Genomic DNA, 25890 nt, shown 5'->3' with positions numbered 1-25890 from the left:
GTATCAACTCCACACGCCGTGTTTGGAGGAAGAAGTATGAGTACAACCCAAAGAACACCGTCCAAACCGTAAAGCATGGGAGTGGAAACCTCATACTTTAGGGGGTTCTTTTCTGCAAAGGGGACAGGATGATTACACCATATCAAAGGGAGAATGGATGGGGTCATATATTGTGAGATTTCCCTCAGTAAAGGCCCTGTCACACACAGAGATAAATCTGCGGCAGATCTGTGGTTGCAGTGAAATTGTGGACAATCAGTGTCAGGTTTGTGGCTGTGTACAAATGGAACAATATGTCCATGATTTCACTGCAACCACAGATCTGCCAAAGATTTATCTCTGTGTGACGGGGCCTTAAGAGCACTGAAGATGGGTTGTGGCTGGGTCTTCCAGCGTGACAATGACCCAAAATACACAGCCAGGGAAACTAAGGAGTGACTACATAAGAAGCATTTCAAGGTCCTTGAGTGGCCTTGCCCAATAGAAAATCTTTGGAGGGAGCTGAAACTCAACGTTGCCCAGCGACAGCCGGAAACCTGAAAGATCTGGAGAAGATCTGTACGGAGGAGTCGGCTAAAATCTCTGCTGCAGTGTGTGCAAACTTGGTCAAGAACTACAGGAGACTTCTGATATCTGTAATTGAAATCAAAGATTTGTGTACCAAATGTTATATTCTGTTCTTCTATTGCATCAAATACTTATTTCATGCGATAAAATGCAAAGTAATTATTTCAAAATCATATTTTTTTTAATTCTGTCTGTCACAGCTATGATAAAAATTGCAAACCCATCCATTCCTTGTAGGTGGGAAAACTTGCTAAGTCAGCAGTTATTCAAATACTTATTTTCTCCACTGTATATAGTTTATTTTTGTGGGTTGTTTGTACAGATATTGACCTTTATTGTGACCTACCTCTTTATCCGTTGCAAAGCATGATTAATTCTTCTGAGATAATTACAGCAGTAATTTGTTTTCTTGAGTCATCCCATAAGGAGCTGAAATACTCTTACCATTTCTGGTACAGACACAATCTCCCACGTCTTGCAGAATGAAAATTGCGTGGTCTTTCTATGTAAACAACCAGTTCTGCAAAGACATGTACATATTGGATATGTGATCGCTAATGACCACCATGGTGTTATGTTATAAATGACATGATTGGCTTTATTAGAAGAACATTTAAGCGGGCTTTACACGCTGCAACATCGCTAGCATCAGCTAGCAATGTCGAGCGCAATAGCACCCGCCCCCGTTGAACGTTATTGTGTGATCGCTGCCGTAGCGAACATTATTGCTACGGCAGCGTCGCACGGACTTACCTGCTCTGTGACGTCTCTCTGGCCGGTGAACCGCCTCCTTTCTAAGGGGGCGGTTCGTGCGGCATCACAGCGATGTCACACGGCAGGCGTCCAATAGAAGCGGAGGGGCGGAGATGAGCGGGACGTAACATCCCACCCACACCCTTCCTTCCGCATTGCCGGTGGAGGCAGGTAAGGAGATGTTCGTCGCTCCTGCGGTGTCATACACAGTGATGTGTGCTGCCGCAGGAACGACGAACAACATCGCTAATTAACAGAAAACGATTTTTTTGTTTCAGGACGACCTCTCCGCGGCAAACGATTTTGACCGCTTTTGCAATCGTTTAAGGTCGCTCATAAGTGTAACACACTGTGATATCGTTAATGACACCGGATGTGCATCACAAACACCGTGACCCCAACGATAATCCATTAACGATATCGTAGCATATAAACCCCGCTTTATTCTTGAGCCCATAGTTACATCACCCTAAAGCCGGCATGTATCGGGTCTGAAATAGTAAATTGCCTGCTTACCTTATTTAATTGTTTGTACTATGCTGGCTTTATCCTAGTCAAACCTAGTATACAATATAGTGGCTAATTACACTGTCTAAGAGCGTAATCCTATTGCATGTGGATTACCCTAAAGCTTTTAAGTGCATCCTATCTTTGCGGATAGTACATGGCAAGCTGAATACAACGTGTATGCCTCGGTATATCATGATGGGAACTATATAGTCCATCACCAAAGCTATTCCATCAACTACAGAGCAGAGGCGGTCTGATCTGATGACAAGTAGTAAGATTCATGATATTCTAACCACCTGTAGTGTAGCTGGTTCCCAGGTTCTGTTGAACTTCTAACTTTCCAGAAAATACAGCATTGGCAAGAGCTGTCGCTTACGTAGCAGAAATGCCAAAATAATTTCGGCAAGTTCAAGGAAGCTTGGCATGCGGACAGACGAAGCAGTCAACGCATCTGAGCCAGAACATTAGATCAGTAAGATTGCTGACTCTTTTTAGTAATTGTCTTTGCCCCTTGCACTCAGCTGTCATTGTGTTATGATTGGCAGTGCCAGTACATTCAGTTTTTAGCACTTGAAATAATAAGTTGATATGATGCAGAATAAGTTTCATCGTTGTTCCCGTGCCCAAACTGCCCAAAGCACATATGATATTTCTACTTTCCATGATTCAAATACTATTCTATGTGGCAAAAGTAGTTTTGAAACTTTTATAATTTTTCCACAATTAACGATACTATTCTATATTCAAGATTTCGATGCACAGTACATTGGGTCTTCTCCTCCCTGTCTGTGATTCCCCGATCGCTGCTCCTGCCTGCGGTCTGTGAATGACCGCTCCCTGCTAAGATTTTAAACCGAGGAGGCAGGTCATTCACTGACCGGAGACAGGTAGAGGAGCCAGGGAATCAGAAACAGGGAGGAGAATACCCAATGTATATCAATATACAAAAGAGAAATACAGCACTCCAAAACATATGCTGGTGCCAGATAGGATCTCACTCCGTATCCGCATATAAGAAGAATCCAGCACTCAAATGGCAGTGAAAAGAGAATCTTTAATTTGTGGCTCAAGTGTCAAATATGTGACGTTTTGGTCTACTCTGACCTTTGTCAAACCAACAGAGAGGTACTGAGCCAAACATCTGTCTGCCGGATTTTTGGATTTTTCTTATATACCCAGTGTACAGTCCGACCCCTGTGCACCCAAAAATCTTATTAGCAGAAAATGGTCATTAACCCCTTCACCACCCGGTGATTTTCTGTTTTTTGCTTTCTCCTCACCTTTTTCCAAGATCCGCAACTTTTTTCTTTCTTTTTTTTTTTTATTGCCATTTTCTGAGACGCGTAGCGTTTCTAATTAATTTTCGAGGATCTGGCGCTGTGTGATGGCTGAGCTGTCTTTTTTTTTATTTAGAACATTTTTGGGCAGATGCGATCTTTTGGTCACCTCTTATTACATTTTATTGCAATGTTGCGGCAACTACAAAAAAAGTAATTCTGGCGTTTTGATTATATATTTTTTTCCTCATTATGCCCTTTACTGGTCAGATTAATTTATCTTATATTTTAATATATTTGTAATTTCTGCACATGGCGATACAAAATAAGTGTATTTTTAATTTTTCTTTAATGGTTTTATTTTCAATGGGGTAAAAATGAGGACAATTTGAGCTGGTCTTTGTTTATTTTCTTTTTTCTTTTTTTTTTTAACTTTTTTTTTTTGTTATACTTATTGTTTTTACTATTCCCTTTATTCTTCAACATTTCTCTGTACAGCAGAAATGCTGATCTTCTGTGAATGCCTGCACTCAGTTGGCTTTCGCAGGAACTACATCATGACAGTGACCGGGGTCATCAGTAGAGTTGAGTGAGTACCTAACTATTCGTACTCTCTATACTCATCACAAGTACTGTCTAATACTTGCGTATTCATTACAAATAGCGTGTGCAATTCAAGTCAATGGGGAATACTCGCAATGTAACGAGTAACCCGAATGCCGCACTATTTGCTACTTGCACGAATAGTACAGCATTCGAGTTACTAGTTACATTGTGAGTTTTTCCCCATTAACTGGCATTGCACACACTATTCGGAATGAATACGCGAGTATTACACAGTACTGGTTATGAGTATAGCGAGTATGAATAGTTCGGTACTGTTGAACCCCAGGGCTATGGGGTACTCGGTCCTGGGCAGTTTATCTACTGGGACAGTTCACTGGGTGGCCAATGCCCGGTTCCATGACCCTGGGGGTCGCTTAAAAGGGGTTATGTACAATGGAATAATAATAATAGTTTTTGTCGTGACGCCACTTGCGGCTATTTAGATGGAGCCGCCGCTGCACAGTTTCTCGCTGCTGGGGCTAATGTTAATGGCAGCCTGGATGTTGGGCTCTCTACAAGTTGGGCCAGGCCCCAGGGGATAGATGATGGTGTTGGGCGCGGAAAGAAGATAGGCCACACAAGGGATTGCAGTGTAACCGGTTTCTTTACTCACAGCATTGTTATGGCTGGCAACCCGATGAAGGCTGGTCCTCACCACTAGTCTCCTTAGTTCCAGTGCCGGTGTGGTGACCTGGTGGCTTTCTTCCCCTGCACCTGTCTCTGGTTGGTGGGTCCCCGTTGCTTCCTGGTTGTCTCTCAGTCTTAGTTCGTACGGCAGGTAACTTGAACCCTGTTGGGCCAGATCTGTCTCGTTCCCAGGTTCTCCTGTCGTTACTGTGCCCCGAACTCTTAGGTCGGTGAGGTCCTGGATGGTCCCCTCACTATGCAGATTTTATCAGGTCTGCCTGGAGCGTTTTCCCGACCTAGGGCTCTGTACCCCGCCGGTGCTATGGTTCTGAGAGTACTCCACCGTACTGCTTCGGCAACCACACGCCTGAGCCTGACAGGTCACGATTACACTCTCCTAACAGTACCATTACGTCCGTCTCCTCTCACTTCCACTTACTGAATGTCTGACCCCTCCGCCCTGGTTGTCGTCTAGTGGACTGGATCGGTTCCACCCATAGGTGGCCATCTATTGGGTCTAACCCTAGCCTGTCACCAGTCCTTGGGAAAGGGAAAAACAGGGATTATATGAATGTTTTGGTGTTACCGGCACTGGTCTTCTGGGTTCCTGAGGGTAGGCCCTGCATCCTTGACAGGATGCAGTTCCCTATATCTCCTGATGGCTTCAGGGGCGCTACAGTACTCTCTCAACTCTAGTCATCAGCTGACCCCTGGCTGTCATGACAACACATCTGCACTCCGTTATCACGTCACAAGGCCTCTGTTGGAGAACGAGGAATGGAGCGCTCTCCGCCAGCGTGCATTAAATCCCCCATTCAGAGATTGACAGTGGGATTTAACTTTCCGATGTACCCCTTTTTATTAAGTCTTTATTTTTATCTTGTGATATAAACTGATGCTTATTACGCCAAATTCATCAAGATTGTGTATGCCGTTCATAAGTTTTTTGTATTTTTTTGTAAAGTGAGAACTGGTCCATTTTTGGGTCTTTAATCATAATGTTGCAAAAATTGCTGAAAAAACCCAAAAAAACAAAACTGTCATACATAAAATCACTCCCAGGATGTCAGAGGGAACTGGATTACATTTGCAACAATGATGATCGGGTGAAAACATCTGCAAATCCTAAACCACACCCACAATGAGTAACTAAAAAAATAAAAATAGGCATTCGCATCTGAAAGAAACATAAAAATATGCAAATCTAAAAAGGAATTTGGTACAAACCGGCAGCAATGCAGTGAACTGGGCCCTAAAAGTCTTGTGGACGAAGTACCTCTTAGGCCTCTTTCACACGTTCGTGAAAAACCACGCACATTTTTCACGGACGCGTCAGAGGTGCATTTTGCCCTCTGTGAGCCGTTTTTATGGGCTATGTGTGTTCTCCGTGTGTTATCCGTGATAACACACGGAGAACAGAAACTTTCTGCTCACCTGTCCCTGGCGTCGCTGTCCGTGGTGCTGATCTTCGGTCTCCGGTCCTGCCGTCTCCCCGCTGCTGCTGCTTCAGGCCGCAGTGAAGTGAATATTCAATGAGCATAATGAGCGGCGATCGGAAGCAAGTGACAGCAGCGGCAGAGACAGCAGGGCTGGAGAAGGTGAGTAAAGGTTTTTGTTTTTTTGTTTTTTTTTTATTTTCTCAAACATGTGTGTTTTCTCCGGCGCGTGTCACACGGAACACCTCCGTGTGGTCCGTTTGCGTTCCGTGTGACACCTGTGATGCCAGAGAAAAACTGACATGTTGACGTGTGGAGCACACGGACACACATACTCTATACGTACACACGGTCCATGGCAGAACACGCACGTGAGCACAGACCCATTGATTTTAATGGGTCTACGTGTGCCCGTCTCCGGTACGTGAGGAAAAGGACCAAACACGTACCGGAGACAAGGACGTGTGAAAGAGGCCTTAGAGTATTTTCTATTCCTTGTAGAGGTTATTATCCAACCCATTGAAGTTTATTTTCTCTTGACTTGTCAACTATCCAGGCTATGAGTGAGTTAACATTTCCTTGAACTATGAATCTATAAGCGCTTGGAGTCACATGACTTCTTCACGACAATGGAGAATCTGTTCTCCGTTGACCCCAGTAACAAAGTTTAATAGAAAGTGCAGAAAGTTATTTCTACATTCCCATCACATTCTCTAGGGGAATAACCAGTACTGTCCATTTTGCTCATTGCTGTCCATATTTAAGGACAAAATTAAACTACAGCCACATGTCCCATCTGCCTTTTGATATTCTAGAATCTAGACCATTGATTGCAATGAATGTATTTTTTATTTATTTATCTTTTTTTTGTTTCACTGCTTATTTATTGTAGGTCTTATTATATATGCATCTCTTTTTCTTTGTGGCTGTAGGATCCCATGTTAAAATTTAGTTTAAAGGGGTTGTATATATATATATATATATATATATATATATATATATATATATAAATATACACATATATATATATATATATAGATATAGATATAGATATAGATATATATATAGATATATAGATATCTATATATATATAGATATATAGATATCTATATATATATAGATATATAGATATATATATAGATATATATATATATATATATAGATATAGATATAGATATAGATATAGATATAGATATATATATATATATATATATATATATATATAGATATATATTAATCCAGGACAGCCCGTGTCTGTTGGAGTAGTTTAGCTGGATCTTAAAGTATCCACAGTGTTTGGAGAGAGAGAATAAAGGCTTGTTGTGCGTGATAACATTTTGTATTTTACGTCTATCAATGAAGATAATGGAGGGGAATTATTTCAGTGGGATGTGAATGTGCATTGGAATTGAAAATTGTTGTTCTATTTCTTGAAAGCATCATTGGTGTTTCCACTTGCGTCTTGTAAGTTGTTTGTCAGCGAGCACGTAATTTGCGATGATAGTTGTTGTTGTTTTTCCCCTGTTCCTGAGGATAATGGAGGTATACGCTATGTATATTTGTGTGATTTAATATACAGTATATGCGTATGCATTCTATGGTGGGTTTTCTTCAGATTTTTTTTCTATTGAGATTCTCTGGTCCCGTTTTTGGACTCTGGTTCCCAACATTGTACAGGCTGACTTTAATTTAGGAATGGTCATATTCCACTGTCAACAAGTAGACTTAGTAAAGATTATATCATTGATCCCTGGATTATATATGCTATGGAAAGTATGTAAGGGCTGCAGATGTAATGTAGGAAAACTGCTATCCTCTAATAAACACTGTCTATTACTGGCTTCTTGGAAGAACAATGGAATTAATGCACTTGTCAGAATAACAAACACATTCTGTCTGTCCTACCATTTATTTTACTCGTAGTGTACTTTATTACCAGAATCTAAAATTAGACTGTGCCTGATATTTCATTAATTTCTACTTGACAGATTTAATTATTTTTCCTGTAGCCCCTAGTCAAGTTGATCATTGTAGTTATTACAGACATCTTGAAGAACACCATGACTGAGATCTTGAAAATACCGACCTTTAGGTACTATCATTTTAGTACCATTGGACCAACAAATGGCTCCTAGGCGATGGGGCTGCCAATTCTCGAAAGACAGCATTATTATAATTCTTAATAGGATTAAAATACCAATTCTTAGGGAATTGGTTGTGGTATAACCACCATGGATCAACGCAAGGGTTTGAATAGTGCAGTTACCATTCATTGCGTATTAATAAGTAACACCATGTTCAGTAGCATTTTTCTTTTCTTAAACTGAGACACTAAAAAAAAAAACCCCAATGATCCTTGTAGAGAAAAATGTGCTCTTTCTAATGATATCAGAATTAATAGATTTTAGGGGTACCCTATTTGAGAAATTTGACCTAAAAATAGGTAAAATTCGTTTTTTTAAAGTTTGTCATCATATGTGGGTGTGAATATTTCCACAAATACATATGCTTTGACCGTGATATTGCAGCAATGCAAAGTCATGTAGATGTTTGGGGTACAGGGCAAAGCACCAGTTACTATTGGTTTTTGGTCTTGAGTTATATATGGGCAAAATTAGGCATAAATTTTATGCGACACATTTTACAAGCTACTTTGACACAAAATTGCGGCCAAAATATTGTTTTGTCATAGCCGGTAATAATTTTATCGTGTTTAGCAGCAAAAGTTGAGCTAGTATGCCAAATTTCAGCATCATAGCCAGTATACAACTCTAATGGCTATGTGCCAAAGTTTGCAAAATCCTCTTAGCTGAATCCGCAGGCTTGGTGGACCCTCCAGTGAAAGGTCAACAGTGCCCAATGTATTTGAGATCTGGCCCTAAAAATTTACAGAACCAATTTTCAAACATACATGTACATCCTTATAAATTTTTTTATAAAAAATCGGAGAAGGTCGAGTGGGGACGATTTTTAAAACTGGTCCACTTGATGTGGAATGACCCGTATTTCTCAAGATCTGGGCCTTTACGCAAGCTGCTGTCAGCAGAGAGTTGATCGGAATTTGTGAATAGGAATTCCAACCGCTTCTTCACTGACAGCATGGTTCTTGAAAGATGCAGGACCCATTGATTTTTACCCCTTTAAAAAAGGAGTTATTTCACAAAGTAGATGTCTATTAAACAGCACTGTGTGAATCTGGGAAAGGAAATGTGGGAAAAGAGCTGCATAGTGGCAAGTTTGGGCAGCCCCCAAGAGACTTTGCAGACATTTTGGAGGTTTCTCCTTTTTAAGGACCCTGCTGGACAAGTATTGATTAAAGTGTACCTAAATGCATTATTTTATAATATGAAGGTCCTGCAGACTGCTGGTATTCTGGGACCTGTGACCCCCACCACTCCCTTAAGACTGCATCGGAGGTAAATGTACTTGCCTCCTGCGTGATCGTGCTACAGTGCAATATATGGGTTTTAGAGGTCATTCACACCACCATGTAACTCAGACGAGGCCTATCAGTGTTTTTATCAGATAGCACTAAAACCAATTTTATATTATGGTGCAGTATTGATCAGTGTTTCTTTATTTCTCTCATGCCAATTTGGCATGGGATAAAAATGGCAACATGCTGCAGGTGGCAGTGCAAATCGGATGGCGCAGACCCTTCAAGTCTACGGGTGTATGAAAATCATTGGACATCCAAGCTCAGTTTGATTTCTGTGGACTCGTAGAATGGAGAAGATGGAGAAATTTTGTTCTCAATCTTCTCAGTGTGCTATGATTCTCTCATTCAAGTGAATCGGATCACACTAAGCTGACTCTAGGATCACAGTTTGATCGACCCAATTCTTTTGCATGAGAGAATAGACGCTAATGGGATCTCGGCCTAAAAGAGTGTATTCTCCACTCTGTGTGCACGCTCAGGCAGAAGCTACCCTTATAAGAAATAGTGATCAACATCTCAAGAAGTAAAAGGAGCTGAACAAGAATAAAAATAATTCTGAAATCTTTTAGTCTAGTAATAGATGGTCCAAATATTTTGAAATGTTTGCATTAAAGCTTCAAAATCTCGCTAACAGATCCAAGTGGGACCTGAAATAATAAAGTCCAACATTGAATGCCCTTTTTGATTAAAAAGAAATAAATACCTCGGAAATGGCTCCATTCATTCTCCCACCATAACTAATATTATTCATGAATGCTGCCATTCTCTCCTGTGCTGAGTGAATGGAAAACCATGACATGTATGAAGCTGTGGACTTGATGATGCCATGATTACATTTTGCAACCCACTGTCCAACTGTTTTGACACAGTAAACTTTGACTATATAAAAATCCATGACGTGTTTTGTGGTTTCAAGTCAAGACATTTGCGATGGAAATACCCGAATCTCCTACACTACAGAATAGTAATGTACAAGAACATACAGATTGCAATGAAAGAGTCTACTGTATGAAATAACTGCTTCTTTATCCAGCAAATTGCGGCGTTTTTCTTAGCTCGTCTTACTGTCTGTGCAGAATGGAGCTGATGAGTAAGGAAATCTAGGATTAGTTCAACCTTCAGCGGTTTTATTGCTTGGTCTCTACTGTGGAATGATCCAACTGTATTCAAGGCCATGTTATTTCACCATGATATGTAATAAGCCACTATCCAGACAACCCTCACTTGAGAGTTCTGAAAAATACTTGTTCCTCTATTATCAGAACACACATGCAGGAATGAAATTGTACATTTTATACTTTAGCAAGTTGGTTCTTTGCAGAGCACTGGTTAAAACAGTGTTCCCCTACTCCAGTCCCGAAGAGCCACCAACAGTGCATGGTTTCAGGATTTCCTTAGTATTGCACAGGGTATAATTTAATCACCTGCACATATGATTCCAACATCTGTGCAATACTAAGGAACTCCTGAAAACATGCACTATTGGTGGTTTTTGAGGACTGGAGTTTGGAAATACTCTATTGTGCTACAGTCACACTTGCATGCAACTCCCTTGAGGATCGCATTGCCTTGACCGGCCAGTGGCTCTCCTGACAGGAACGTGTCAACTGCATAGTTATACATGAAGCTGCCTCTCCTGTCAGAAGAGCCATCGGCCTGTCCGGGTGATGCAATCCTCACGTGAGTTACACGCAAATGTGGATCCAGCCTTAAGTAAACAATAGGATAAGTTTAAAACCAGATCTAAAACTTGTAGCTAGCTAGAATTTAGAGCTAGCATGTCTTTTACTTTGGGTAAAGACTTAGTCTGCCATTCTAGCCTATACCTTGACAAAAGTCCCACCAGCCCTTTCCCTAAAACGCAACATAGATTCTATAATTAGAATGCTGACAAGTCAAATCCTCACTGCCCCAGCACCATCACTCCTCTAGTGTGAATGAAAAGGACCTCCTCACTTGTTCTGGCAGTCTTCCCATTACTGAGGCCACTGATTGTCTGCAGTCAGATAAGTAATGGCTGAACACCATCCCATCAGCAGCGATGACATCCGGTTAGTCATGAAACCAGCCATATCACATGCACCACTCCATGGCTCTCACTACTTTGTACAGCCTCCATTAGCTGCAAACTTGTAGAAATTACGATGGAATCCAAGTTGTCCCTCCAGTGAGGAAGGAGACAAACTCTAGCGCCACCTATTAAAAGTAGCAATCCTAAAAGTCAAATGGGACTTATTAAAAAAGCCTTTTCATAAGACTTAGGATTTATAGCCAGATCAGAATCCCAATTTGCAGACACGGTGTTTCGGGGTGATTGCCCCTCGTCAGTGCAAAGTGTGGGTATCTGATCTGACTTATTAGAAGCTATGTGGGATGGAATCCAGGGCACAGAAACTCCTTCTGTTGCTCAAAAAACTTTTAGTTCCAGCATACACTGGAAAAAATACAAAGTATCAGCCAACGCAGGACCTTTTTGTTAAGCCATCTTTTAAACATATTTTTATCAGTGTATGCTGGAACACTTTGGTGGACACCGGTTGTCCTAGTGTTTAAGACCGAGGACAGCCATTTTACGTTCCCTGTCAGGAGTCTGGCTGGCAGTGGTTTCCCTTTGAAAAATAATGTTTCAAGGGAGTGTTGGGAGCAGGGCTTGGACATTCGGCAGTGGCAGCTACGTGAAAGACTTTGTCTTTGTACATACTGTATGTCTAGCTTTCACGTGTGCTGGACAGGTCTCTCTACAGACTGTCAAAAGTGCAAGTTTGGGAAGGTTTGAATTTTTGCATTTCCATTTCTCTAGACGGCCATTATTTCATAGCTTTGGTGTTTAAAGGTTTCATAATAGCTTGATATCCATTAAGAAATTCAGATGAGATGAAAAGGATCCAAAAGGTGGAGCTTCACTTGGTAAAAGCAAACTGATTGCTGTGTGGAAATATGTTATATTGTTATCGTTGAATTGAAATTAGATTTCTAGAACATTTTTTTGTTAATGTGTTTCCTCACGTTTGTTGTGTACCTAATGAAGTCCAATTATATTCTAAATACTGCTCTGTGAAACAGTCATTTTGCAGCTTGACTGTATTGAGAAATTTGTAATGCACTTAGGGCTCTAATTTTAAATTTCTTTTATTCCCCCTTTTATAAACTGTGCATTAACATTAGGAGTTATAATTATTTGATTTAAGGAATTGTAATAAAATTAGCAAATAATCAGAATATTTAATGTTAGGCAGTACCAACAATCTAATTTACAGGGTCACTTAATACACTAAAGCCTGCTTTACATGGGACGACCGATTGTGCGATTTCACAATCGATTAAACCCGCCCCCGTCGTTTGTGCGTCACGGGCAAATCGCTGCCCGTGTCGCACAAAGTCGTGAAACCCCCGTCACACGTACTTACCTGCTGAGCGACTTCGCTGTGGGCGGCGAATGTCCACTTCCTGAATGGGGAGGGATGTTCGGCGTCACAGCGACGTCACACAGCGGCTGGCCAAAAGAAGCAGTGTGCTGCCACGGGAACGATGAACAACCTGCTGCAGGAAAAATAAACGATATTATGAAACTAAACAACGAGTACACGACTCACGATTTGTGAGCGATACTGCGTCGCTCAGAGGTTTCACACGAGACGACGACGTGTACGATGCCGGATGTGCGCCACGAACACCGTGACCCGGACGATGCATCGCACAATTCGTCGTCTCGTGTAAAGCACCCTTTAGATCTGTCTGTTCGCCAAGAAGAATTTTTCCAATTTTTATAGAAATTAATCTTGATTTGTGGTGTGGTTGGGTTAAAGCAAATTTTATTTATTTTTTTTAGCTCTCTACCTGCAGAGCTACTGTTAGCAAGGAACAGAATATTACTGGTGACCAAAGCAGAAAAAGTGCTAACTATATCATCTGTGCAGTGAGATGATCCCACCAAGCTTCCCTTTCCTCTACTTATATGACCCAATAATTAATAGGTCAATTGGATTAACTGCTGCAACATCTGAATTTTTAGGTTTATGATGAATGTAATACTGATATTTTATGGTCAAATTTTTTTTTAATTACTTCTTAAAGAAAAAAAGGAGACAATTCTAGACCGGGTCAGTCTTGGACCTACGCAGTGAGGCTACCATGCAGTGGTTTGTACTTCGAGACTTTTTCTATAAATGACAGGATGTCGGTAGACATCAGGGTCAACTAGTTGGTAATGCGGGTTTTCAATTGAAAACAAAATGTGGTTTGTGGTGGTTTCGTCACACAACAAAGGCTCACATACAGTTGAAACCAGAAGTTTACATAAACTAGCTAAAAAGACACATCTGCATGTTTTTCTCACGATCTGACATGAAAGCAGAATAAACCTTTCCCGTTTTACGTCAATCAGGAACCAAAATTATTTATATTTGCCAAATGCCAGAATAATGGGAGAGAGAATATTTTAAGGCATTTTTTATTACTTTTTGCAAAGTCAAAAGTTTACATACATTTCATTAGTGTTTGGTACCCTTGCCCTTAAAATGTATGACTTGGGTCAAATGTTTTGGATATCCTTCCACAAGCTTCTCACAATACTTGGTAGGAATTTGGGCCCATTCCTCCTGACAGAACTGGTGTAACTGAGCCATGTTTGTAGGTTGTCTTGCTCACACCGGCCCAATCAGCGTTGTCCATAAATTTTTAAAAGGTTTGAGATCAGGGCTTTGTGATGGCCACTCCAAAACATTGACTTTGTAGCCAGTTTTTTTTTGTTTTGTTTTTTTTTTTAAATCTGCTTTTGTATGCACATTAACCAGTCCTTATATATTGATGCATGAAATTATGCTATGTCTTGCAAATAAATAAAGGAATTCTGAGAGAATTGGGCATTTGATCGTTTTTTCTCTCTTTTGCTCTACTTTTTCTAATAGAGATTTGCCCGTAGTATTATATAGTCCTTTACATACCATGAGATAATACATTTATGTCAGTAGATACACTCCAAGAGTATAGTAAATACGTATTTTATTTCACTGCTTTTTACAAATTTTGTCTGGTTTGTAACCAGTTTGGCAGAATGCTTTGGGTTATTGTCCATTTGGAAGACCCATTTCTGCCCAGGCTTACGTTCCTGGCTGATGTCTTGAGATGTTGCTTCACTATTGCCACATAATCTTCTTTCCTTATGATGCCATCTATTTTGTGAAGTGCACCAGTCCTGACTGCAACAAAACAACCCCACAACATGCTGCTGCCACCCACATGATTTACAGTTGGGATGGTGTTCTTATGCTTGAAAGCTTTTCCCTTTTTCCTCCAAACAGAACGATGGTCATTATGACCAAAAAGTTAATTTTTGGAGACGTGTTACTATGGTCTGATGAAACTAACATTTAAGATCTTTGTTCCTATGTGCATTTGCAAACCTTATTCTCGCTTTATGTTTCTTTTGGAGTAATGGCTTCTTCCTGGTGGACTGGCTTTTCAGCCCATGTTGATACAGTACTCATCTCACCATGGATAAACACAATCTTACCAACTTCTGCCAGCATTTTCACAAGGTCTTATACTTTTGTTCTTGGGTTGATATGCACATGTCTGACCAAAGCATGTTCATCTCTGGTACACAGAAACCGTCTCCTTCCTGAGCGATATGATAGCTAGACATTCCCATCTTGTTTGTACTTACGTATAATTGTTTGTACAGATGAAAGAGGCACATTCAGGTATCTGGAAATTGCACCCAAGGATGCACCTTGCACCAGACATGGCCAAGTCCACAATTCTCTTCCTAAGATTTTGGCTGATAACCTTTGACTTCCGCATGATGCTGCACAAAGAATCAGTGTGTTTCAGGTGTGCATTAAAATACATCCACAGGTGTGTCTCTAATTAACCCAGATGTTGCCAATAAACCTATCATAAGCTTCCAAAGACATGACATCATCATATGGGCTGTCCCATATTGTTTAAAGGCATATTACAGTATGTAAACTTTTGACTTTTCAGGAAGTAATAAAAATGCTTTTCTCTCATCATCCTGGCATTTGGCAAATATAAATAATTTTGGTTCCTAATTGATCTAAAATGGGAAAGGTTTATTCTGATTTCATGTCAGAGAGTGAGAAAAACATGCAGATGTGTCTTTATAGCTAGTGTATGTAAACATCTGGTATCGACTGTACATGCGGTGAAGAGACTTATATCCTCTCCTGCCCCTCTCCTCTGCCTTTTACCTCCTCTATGCTGTGGTCATACTTTTGTAAGTACAGTGGAACCTTGCTTAACGAGAACAATCCGTTCTGGGACTGTGCTTGTTAACCAAGTTACTCGTTCAGCAAAGCAAGATTTCCCATAGGAAATAATTGCAATGCAGACGATTCGTTCCACAACGTGTTAAATGTCCCATCCTGGTCCCCTATTCTGTCATTCCACACATGCACAAACACGTACAAACACACAAGCACGCTTACACGCACATATTATATGCTCACCTTACCTTCCATTGCATCGCCGGTCTCCTGGGACTTGCTGTTCTCTGGTACGGGGCCGGGCTATGTATCGGGTTACCATAATGACAAGGGAGGAACGTCCGCGGCCAGAGCGCTGACGTCAAAGGCAGAGCCGCTTGCCTCTGATTGGCCAGCGCGCTGCCTTTGAGTAGCGGCTGACAGAAATTTCCTGCTTCGTCGCTATGGATGCCGATGCACAGCCTGGAGTGGAGCGGAGCGGCGAACTACAGGACCCAGGAGGCAGGCGATGAAACGGAAGGTACACTATATTATATTATATGCTCACCTTACCTTCCGTTCCATCGCGGGCCTCCTGGGTCTTGTAGTTCGCCGCGAGGACTACAAAAACCATGAGGCTGGTGGTGGAACGGAAGGTAAGGTGAGCATAATACTGTATGTATGTGTCTGTCTGTGTGCGTGCGTGCGTGTTTGTGTGTGTTTTGTGTGGACTGCAAGTCGGGTTAGAGCACGGTGGATGAACAGAACCGGAAGTGTGTGCAGTGAGGATTTCGCTCGTACAGCAAAGCTTTCTCGTAAATAGAGTTACAAATTTACAGAAAGCTTTGCTTGTTAAGCGAAATTCTCGTAAAGTGGGTTACTCGTTAAGCGAGGTTCCACTATACTGTGATCAGTAGACTTGCGTAACATTTTCCTCTTTGAGTTGTGAAATAGATCTAAACTTTGTTCGGCCTTTGTAAATTTCATTCCAAATGCTGAATCCATACCTACAGTAAATGTAATACGTCCATACTGAAGTCCATAGTGCATAGTGAAGTCCATAGTGACCTATTATTAGTGAAGATCTATCCATAGAAGAATATTTCCTTAACTTTTTTTTCTATGAAACTTTTTTATATTTTACATCTGTGGCTGTTGAGCTGACAGTTTTATTTATATGAGCAAGATGGTCCATCTCCCACACATTAATCAGCATCGTGTTCTTCTGCATCAGTGCTGTTCTGTCAGAATGCCTAAGCAAATGACAAAAGCTGCATGATTCATACTGCCCCCCGAATCCTGAACAAGCCCCCGCCATGTCATCACTGCTGTAATCTCCATTGTTCTACCCTTCAATATATTCATCATTATTGTGTAATATAATGTATTTGTGTATCCTGTGAAATAAATTGTGGTTTTGCTGTCATTAAATAGTTCATTGTCTATCTAAACTTTGGACTTCTGATGATTCAATTTTTTTGCCATTTACGCAACTAATTTTGACTAAATTGAAGGAGTTTGTAATTGCACAAGCTTCTATCTCCTACCATATTTTTAGTATAGTGCACAAATGGCACTTTATGAACAAGTAATATTTTGTCTTAGTAGACAAAGTGGCTCCTTCACCACTTAAGATCAGTTCTACCTAGGCTCCATTTACCATAGATATAGCCAGGCTCCTTAGATATCTGCAGCTATTTGCCTTGGTCATGGCCATTGCAGTTAGTGATGCTTTGCCTGATACTCTGAATAATACTCTGAATACAATACTGTAGTCAGTCCTACACTACCAAGTTTCATAGTTTGAAGAAGACACAAGTTCACAGAGTTCAATCTATAACTTAATGTGTGGCTGGTGCCACTAATAATAGTGATGAGGCTGCCTCTGAGAGGTTCAAGATGGAAGTTGGTGGAATCTAATGAATGATGATATCCAAATTTAATTATATCAACAAGTATGTGATGTCTAAATAGTGTTCATATGTCTGATGTACAGCCACCAGTGTGTGTAAAGCTGGCCTACACATTAGGTGGATGTTGGCCAAACGATGCTCCATCCAATTGTTTAGCCAACAGCCACCTTTCCCATAAACAGGAGCAATGCCTTGGCCAAGCATTCCAGTGTTCTAAGAGAAAACGTCCAGCCGACATATCGGCCAGCGGCTTTCATCTAGGAGAAAAAAATGTGATGAGCAGTCGAAAATCAAACATATGCTATTAACAAATCCCCGACCATCAATCAGCTGGCACCACCATACACATTCTGCAGGACCTGTCGATATCGGCAGCTTATGCCGACATTAGTCTGTGTATGGAGGCCTTAAAAGCTTATTCCCATCTCCAAAATACTATCCCAACATGTAGTAGGTGTAATAATTATTAATAGTAATAATAATATAATATTAGCAAATCTTTGAAATTAGAAATGTAGTATAGTTGTCTTGATTAGCTTTTTGTCTTGCCTCATGTGTACGGCATTGCAGATCCTTTGGGTAGCCACGGTTACGACCATGCATATAGTTACAGTTAGTTGCTAGTGGTTATAACCTTGGGTACCTAATGTCCTGCAATGACCTGAACATGAGGTAAGCAACATAGTGAATCAGAAGCACTAGGCTACATTTCTAATTGGAGGTATTTGCTTATATTATAATAATAATTATTACTACACGTACTACATATTAGGATAGGAGATGGGAATACCTCTTTACGGCAAATTGACATGATACAATGGCCACCCCTAAGGTTGATGGTAAGGGATGAATGCTCCAGTATGCGGAGTACTTAATCAAAATCTAAAAAGAAGAGTCATTCTGTGTTTTTTGTTGTCCCCCTCCCCCCCTCCTTTTGTTGATCTGGTCATACATATGAAACATCTTTTGGTTACCATCATGGGAACAAACCTTAAGCATATCAAAGTCCAATGTTTTTGATCAGCTTTAGCTCTATATGCATTCAGTAATACAACAGAAGAATGGTCATACCGTATTGGGTGATACCTGATCACCACAGCTTTTGTGTGTATAAAAAAAAAAAAATTGGCAAAATACTTTTACCCATAACTTGTAACCTATTAGTTTGATTTCAGTAAAACACTGGAGTTTCTCTTGACTTTTTTTATGGGACAGAAAGAAATTGTTCTTTTTGCTTCATAAAGTAGTGAAACTCAAAAGATTTAAAGCACCACTCCAGCAGTTTTGTTTTGTTTTTTGTTTTTTATTTCAGTGCTGGAGTGCTGCTTTTAATGTAAGCCTCCTGCCCCTATATTATTTTCACCTGCCATCTTCATGTTTCCAGCGTTGCTTCGGAGTTTTGGCTTAGGGCTTGTGCGCACGTTGCGTAATTTCATGTGTTTACGCAGCGTTTAGCACTGCAGCGTAAATGCATGCGACCTGCGTTCCCAGCACAATCTATGAAGATTGTACATAATCCGTGTGCGCGTTGCTTTTTTGAACGCAGCGATTTGGCTGTCAAAAATTTGACAATCTCTGCGTTTAAAAATGCACCATGTCAATTATTCCGTGCGCTATGGATGCAGCTCCCACTCTGTCTATGGGAGAGGCAGCATTCAGAGCGCATGAAATCGACATTTTTTTCTGCAGAAAAACTGCATCCATGACGCAGTGTTTCTGCAGAGATTTGAATCGCACAAGAGCTGTCAAATCACTGCAGAAATTTCTGCAGTGACACGATGCAACGTGCGCACAAGCCCTTAAAGCATTGCTCAGTGCTGAAATAAAAAAACAAAAAAAACAAAACCCTGTTGAGTGGTGCTTTCATTAGCGTCTATGAAATTTGCTCTGTGTTTACTATAGATTGGATAATTTAGACTTTTGACCATTTACAAGGGAAAGGGACTGGTTTGGGGACTGGTTTGAGTGGTTAGTTGTATACACTGCTGTGAAATGTTTCCATTCTGTAATGAATAATACATGATGGTGCCAAGTAAAGATGAGTGAACCAACTTAAAAAAAATCAAGGTTTGCGTTTGGATGCTTTTCGTGCAAACTTCAATCGCACAACCAACGCTGTACTCAAGTATGCTTGGTGCTTGGCCCAGTGCATGCCGCTTGCAGTGTTTGAACAGCTCGCACTGGGGGGGGGTAACATCAGCACAATTACATGTAGTGTGCAACCCAAAAAATTGTTTGAAAAAAGCCCGCCCACTCTCCCCCCGAAAGTGATCTGCTTACGGCTGGATGTTTGTGGGTGGAGACTCAAACTGCCAATCAGTTACTTGATCCGTGGTTTGGTCAAGCTCGAGCCAGTGGAGGCTCTGCTCCTTGGCTGCCGGCGAACCGAACCTCCATGGAACCGCTGCTCTCTAGTGCCAAGTCAATCAGACAATAATTAACCATTTATTGAAAATGTTTTTATGTACATTAGGAATTCTTTCCATAATTGTGCAAAATTTAATTGAAAATGACGGTTAGAATCTGATTGGCTTTTGTAGCTTACAAGACTATTCATTCCTTACTGCGGTTCTTCCCATGTGTTCATGAAACCTGGTACTAAAAACAGTACTAAAGATCCTAATAACCATAATATTACAACATAACTAACTAGACCATGTAACTAATATTCTTATACTTCATGGATACGTCCATTGATTACATTCTTGTGTAATACAGCTTCTGGCAGTGGCTTACTGGAGAAGAATGAGTCAATCGCCCCCCTGGACTTTAATGAGACTCCTAATGTCTGTAATGTTTCAGGTCTTTTGAATAATTCTTTATAGCCTCCTTCAGGCATGGGCTGCTGATGTTTTCTGCTCCACTGAGCTGACCTCTCGCTCTCCTGCTGTGGCTGAGACTTCCATCTGTGTTCTCCGGTGTGATAGGGCAGGGGATATTTGGCTTGTTCACACTGATACTACAGTTAGGCTCTGTGGTATTTAAATTAAAACCTACCCCTGGGGCACAGCTTTGGAAATAACACTGCTCTCAATATTCGGGTCTGTTAGCTATGAAACCACTTGATTGCATGACTCCTGTTACAACGTATGGGCACTTGTAGATGCCAATTACTATGTGACAGCTATATTCTATTCCAAAAGTTAATGTGTTATGTATCCGTTAGAGATTATTGTAATCATCTCTGCAATTCATCTCATTATTGTTTGAAAATTAGACTTAATCTTAGACTTTTAAAGTGAACCTTTCTGAGAAATCATACAAGTTCATCAGCGCTCTTTTAATGACCCAATTCACACAGACTGATAAATTGTATAGGGACAGAACTATCATCGATACTGTCTTTCCATTGCTGTACAGCATGCATATGGTCTTCAGCTTATTCCCTGTTCATACAGGTGATGTGCGGTGGCATCAGTAATTTTCATGCTGGCATAAATTATCCGATTAGCTGTCAAACAGGCGATTTATTGTTCGTTAGCTGAATAGTCCATGTAAACAAATGATCAATGATCAAGCTGTGTTCTCCAATTTATTGTTCGTTAGTTGACCATTAGTTTACATGGACCAGTGATCGAGCTGTGAACTCTTGCTCTCTGAATTATTGTTCGTTAGCTGACTGATCATTTGTTTACATCACCAATGATCGAGCTGTGAACCCCCTTCTCCGATTTATTTTTCATTAGTTGACTGATCATTTATTTCCATTCACCAATGATCAAGCTATGAACCCTCGTTCTCCGATTTGTTGTTCATTTTCTGACTAGTCCATGTAAACAAATGATCAATGATCGAGCTATGAACCCTCGTTCTCAGATTTATTCGTTAGCTTTCTGATTATTAGTTTACATGGACCAGTGATCAAGCTGTGAACCCTCAGTCTCCGGTTTATTGTTTCTTAGCTGACTATTTTGTTTACCTTTACCAATGATCGAGCTGTGAACCCTGGTTCTCCGATCATCAGCGATGGTCTTTAGTAAGACATGGATTCATTTTTATTCACTTTTTTTGATGCTATGAATTGCTGATTTCAGAATTTTAATATAGACCATATTGTGTCCAAGTATTTCTTTAAGCTAATTTGTCCAAAAGTAACTAACACATATTACTTTTACCAATTTAAATTTGTTTTTTTTTATATTAAGTTAATATTTATTAATTATTTAAATGTAATTATTTATTAATTTTATGCTGTTCAACCTCTTTCTAAAAATGAAGGCATATCAAACGGTAATAGCTGTTGTATGTTTTCTATTAACCATCTGTTGTATGGTTTCCTGAAAACAATTAACATCCCTCCTGGGATTGAGGAGGTTAAAAGCCAACTAATGGTTTTTTTTACTATGAACAAAAATGCTCCAATATTTTCTGTTGCTATAGCCTTGATGTCACATGCCGGTACTGACATATGATTGGTTGTTTTGTGTTTCAGATCTCTGCCCGTAGTAGAACACAAAGAAAAAGCGAGACGCCCACATCCTTCTGTGTGAATAAAGGATTCAGCTGAGCAGATTAATACAGACTTCTGTCTGGTGGCCTTTTTGTATCAGGGCTGGCTCTCAGACGATAAATTAAAAAAATGTCATTTAATGAGCTGTGAGATGATGAAGAGCTGCTAACACTCAGATTTCAAGATTCAGCTGTTATTCATTGTGCTTGATGTACATGTTTCTGCACAGTGGATATAGGAAACACAAGAAGAGAATCCAAAACGGCTGCGGGGGAACAATTGCCAAACATGCCTACAGAAGCACTACAGACAGGTAGCATGGGGAAACCTGGTAGCCCAGCAGTGGCTTTCGCATCGGCTGTTCCTCTTCGCATATTGAACAAAGGACCTGACTATTTCCGCAGGCAGTCAGAGCCTAATCCCAAAAGACTCAGCGCAGTGGAGAGACTAGAAGCCGATAAGGCAAAATATGTCAAAAGCCAAGAGGTCATCAATGCCAAACAAGAGCCTGTGAAGCCAGCAGTACTTGCAAAGCCTCCTGTGTGCCCAGGGGCAAAAAGACCTTTGGCTAGCCCAACCCTGAAGATGTTTAATAATATTGCAAAGTCTGAGAGCTGTGTACAAAGAGAGAACTTAAAGCTAGAAATCCTTAAAAACATTATCAATAGCTCTGAAGGCTCCAGTACAGGTTCTGTACACAAGCAAAGTTCTCGGAACTGGCCTCCAGGCAGATCGGACTCAACTGACCAAAACCGGCACTCTTTTGCAGAGTCCTTAAAGGTTTACCCTACGCAAAGTCATGGGAGCCCTCAAGAAACCAACTCCAACATCAGTAGGAGGCTTCTAGAAAAATCAGGTGAAACTTTTTTACATGTTTCTCATAGTTCCTCAGACATTAGAAAAGTCACGAATGTGAAACAGATAAAGGCGATCCCTTGCAGCAGTTCAGCCCCACCTCTCCCACCAAAACCCAAAATTGCCACCTTAACCACACTTAAGACTCCAGACAACGATACTTTGGAATCCACTTGTGGTGTAACCAGAAGGCCATCACTCCAGCGATCGAAGTCTGACTTAAGTGACAGATACTTTCGTGTCGATGCCGATGTCGAGAGATTTTTTAATTATTGTGGACTGGATCCTGAAGAGCTTGAAAACCTCGGGATGGAAAATTTCGCAAGGGCTAATTCTGATATCATTTCTCTGAACTTTCGCAGTGCAAGCATGATCAGCTCAGACTGTGAACAGTCTCAGGATAGCAACAGTGACCTTAGAAATGACGATAGTGCCAACGACCGCGTGCCGTACGGTATTTCTGCGATTGAGCGGAATGCTAGGATCATCAAATGGTTGTATAGCATAAAACAAGCTAGAGAGTCACAGAAGGTGTCCCATGTGTGAGGGTGAGACGGCGATAACTTAAGAGACTACGTTTTGTCTGTGAATATTCAGTTGTGAAGGGTTGTAAAGTCTACTTGAAGTCTTGTAAACTTTTCCAACTGCTCTGTGTTGCTTGTTGTGCAATGTTTCCAAGTTGCATGCCTGTCAACATGTAAACTGACCTGGCTTTCACTTGAACAAATCCTATAAAGCCTAGATGACTATGCTTACCATCTGCCAAAAGTTTAAGACCATCAAAGTTTTGGCTTTGCTTTTTAATATCTCTCCCCCACAAACAGCGGAGGCACACTTTTGGAAGGCTAGATCTATACAAAGTCTGTCAGTTTACTAGGAGCTAGCAATAGTTGCTGATGCAAAGAGGCCCAAAGTGCCATGTGTCTCAGTCAAGTCGTTAGTACTTGGGTATTGTCAATGCGGTCTCAGCTCAGTGAAGCCTGTCTCTAATGTATGCAGGTGAGCGATAGACTGTTTTACATGACCATAAAGGTAGACATAAACATTCATAGGTCTTATTCTGTTTTTGTTGGGTTTTTTTATATACATTTATATATACTTTATTAATGACCTTTTTCATTAAAAAATAAGAATGCTGTCAAGTGCTTGCTTACACGTTAGGTCTTTTTCTATTTAAAAGAAAAAAGAAAAAAAGATGATGGTAATAATACTGATTTTGTTCTTGATACTTTTTCTTTTTTATGAGAATTTGTTTCCTTATTAGTATTATTAGTTGTTACATCTTTTTAATATTATACAGATGTGTCATGATTTGCATGGCAGTCTTTTTTTTTTGTTTGTTTTTTTGTTTGTTTTTTCATGGTTACTCGCCAATTAGGAGCTGGAAAGGAATCTGAAAATGTGTAACGCATGGGCATCTGCATTAGAAAACGTTGTCCATGCCTGGTACATGCAGAAATGCTACCGTACAAAGGCGCAGAGGCCTTTCATGACCTTTTTTATATATTTTTTTTTTTTCCAAGTCTTAAACTTTTGACCAGAATAATGTGATAATACCTACAACTTCTATAAGCTGCCTTCAACAGAACCAATCATTGCAGATCCATGCTACCATTTATTTTTTCCGGTCATGTTAAGCAAGATGGAAATCTATAGCCATATCAGTATAAAAAAAATCTCCGATTCTGGATTAGCCTCACTAGCTGGACTCTAGCCGAATGAATTATATGTGTTGTCTTGCATCTCCGTCTATGAATGTTTGTCTCACTTGAAAATATTGTAGTTTTAACAATTTAAAACTGCTTTCATCTTCTCATGGCAGTACTTCTGCACGTCGGCCTTCTTTTAGGTTTTTGTTTCGTTGTTTAAAGGTTCTCCTGACAATGTGTCTTCCCAGTGGATTATCAGCTGGCACTTTTCTGAGTAGCATTTAGATATGCACCTTTTTGCCCGCATTCAGGGAAGACAGCCATTTTGTAGGTTAAGCCAATATTTATGAAGATGCAAACTATCCGTTTACTAGTAATGACCTAACCGATGCACAAAGCGGCTGCCTTCTCTATATGTCTCTGGCGACAAGTGTACTTGAACAGGAACTGCAAGGCCAGCTACCTTGTTACAGTGGTCCTCACAGTATTTTGTTAACTTTAGCAGGCCGATGCAAAATGTAAAAAATAAAAAAACACAGACTTTTTTTATGGTGTAAATGCTGTAAGGATTTGTACATACTTCATTTGCTATTGAAACTTTGGAAAAAAAAAGTGTTCTACTAATAAATAGCTCTTGTGCAGCAACATAGTTTGGTTTCATGTTTTTGAGTAATAATGCAATGGAAAATGGCGTGCACATTGATAAATGTATATTTCATTAATCCATGAAGTGAAGGAAAACCAGATGAGTTGCGCATTTTGACCCCAAGGTGAGATCCGGATTCCTGAAGACTATGCTATTCATATTTCTAAATATAAGATTTATATAGACAGACATGTATGTGCAAAACAAGCGCGGACATACCATTGGTGCAACCTGGACACCCAACCACAAGAGGTAAGGCTATGTGCCCACGTGTGTGCGCTCTGCTCAGCAGCGTAACGTCACTGCATGTGCGCTTCAGAGCGCAGCTGAAAAGCTCCGTTCTGAAGCTTCGGTGACTGCCGATTTCATGCGCTCTGGATGCAGCCTCTTCCATAGACAGAGTGGGGGCTGCATGCAAAGCGTACGAAAGAAGTGACATGTCACTTCTTAGAACGCAGCGATTTGGCAGCGATTTCTAATACGCCACGTGGGCATGGATTATGCACAATTGTCATAGATTGTGCTGGGGAAGCAGGACGCATGCAGTTACGCTGCGGTGCAGATCGCAGCGTAACTGCATGAAAATACGCCACGTGGGCACACAGCCTAAGGGGGTGATTTCCACATCCAAAGCAGGTCAAGTTCTGCATTATCATGAGCTATTAGTGTAGACTGAAAAGTGTCTAAAGTGGGTTCTTGTACTGAGACACTTTTATGTCTGTATCCAAAAAAATGGGTATGATCATATAACGTCACACGTTAAGCAGCCAGACTTTGAGCAAGCATGTACAGTAAATAAAGTATAATCAGTGTAAGAGAAGTTCTAAAACTTTTTAATATACTGTATTTTTCAGCCTATAAGACGCACCTTACCATAAAACCCACCCCAGGTTTATACAGTAGAAAATGGGGAAAATCATTTTGCCTATTAAAACTTCCCTGGTAGTGTAAAGTGA

General features: G+C 40.5%; 1 protein-coding gene across 2 annotated transcripts in view; it reads left to right on the top strand.

Annotated features, from left to right (window-relative positions):
• Positions 1 to 24937, top strand: part of FAM110B (family with sequence similarity 110 member B) — a 199616-nt gene extending 174679 nt beyond the window's left edge. For both annotated transcript variants that reach the window (XM_075316337.1, XM_075316338.1), the window contains one exon: positions 21767 to 24937. In XM_075316337.1, coding sequence (XP_075172452.1) covers positions 22073 to 23185 — 1113 coding nt within the window. In that variant the 5' untranslated portion in view covers positions 21767 to 22072 and the 3' untranslated portion in view covers positions 23186 to 24937. The remainder of the gene's footprint in view (positions 1 to 21766) is intronic.
• The last annotated feature ends 953 nt before the right edge of the window (positions 24938 to 25890 follow it).

The sequence above is a fragment of the Anomaloglossus baeobatrachus genome, chromosome 6 (genome assembly GCF_048569485.1).
Source record: "Anomaloglossus baeobatrachus isolate aAnoBae1 chromosome 6, aAnoBae1.hap1, whole genome shotgun sequence".
Classification (NCBI taxonomy): Eukaryota; Metazoa; Chordata; class Amphibia; order Anura; family Aromobatidae; genus Anomaloglossus; species Anomaloglossus baeobatrachus.
The sequence above is the reverse complement of the archived record's forward strand: the minus strand, read 5'-3'. Positions and strand labels throughout refer to the sequence as shown.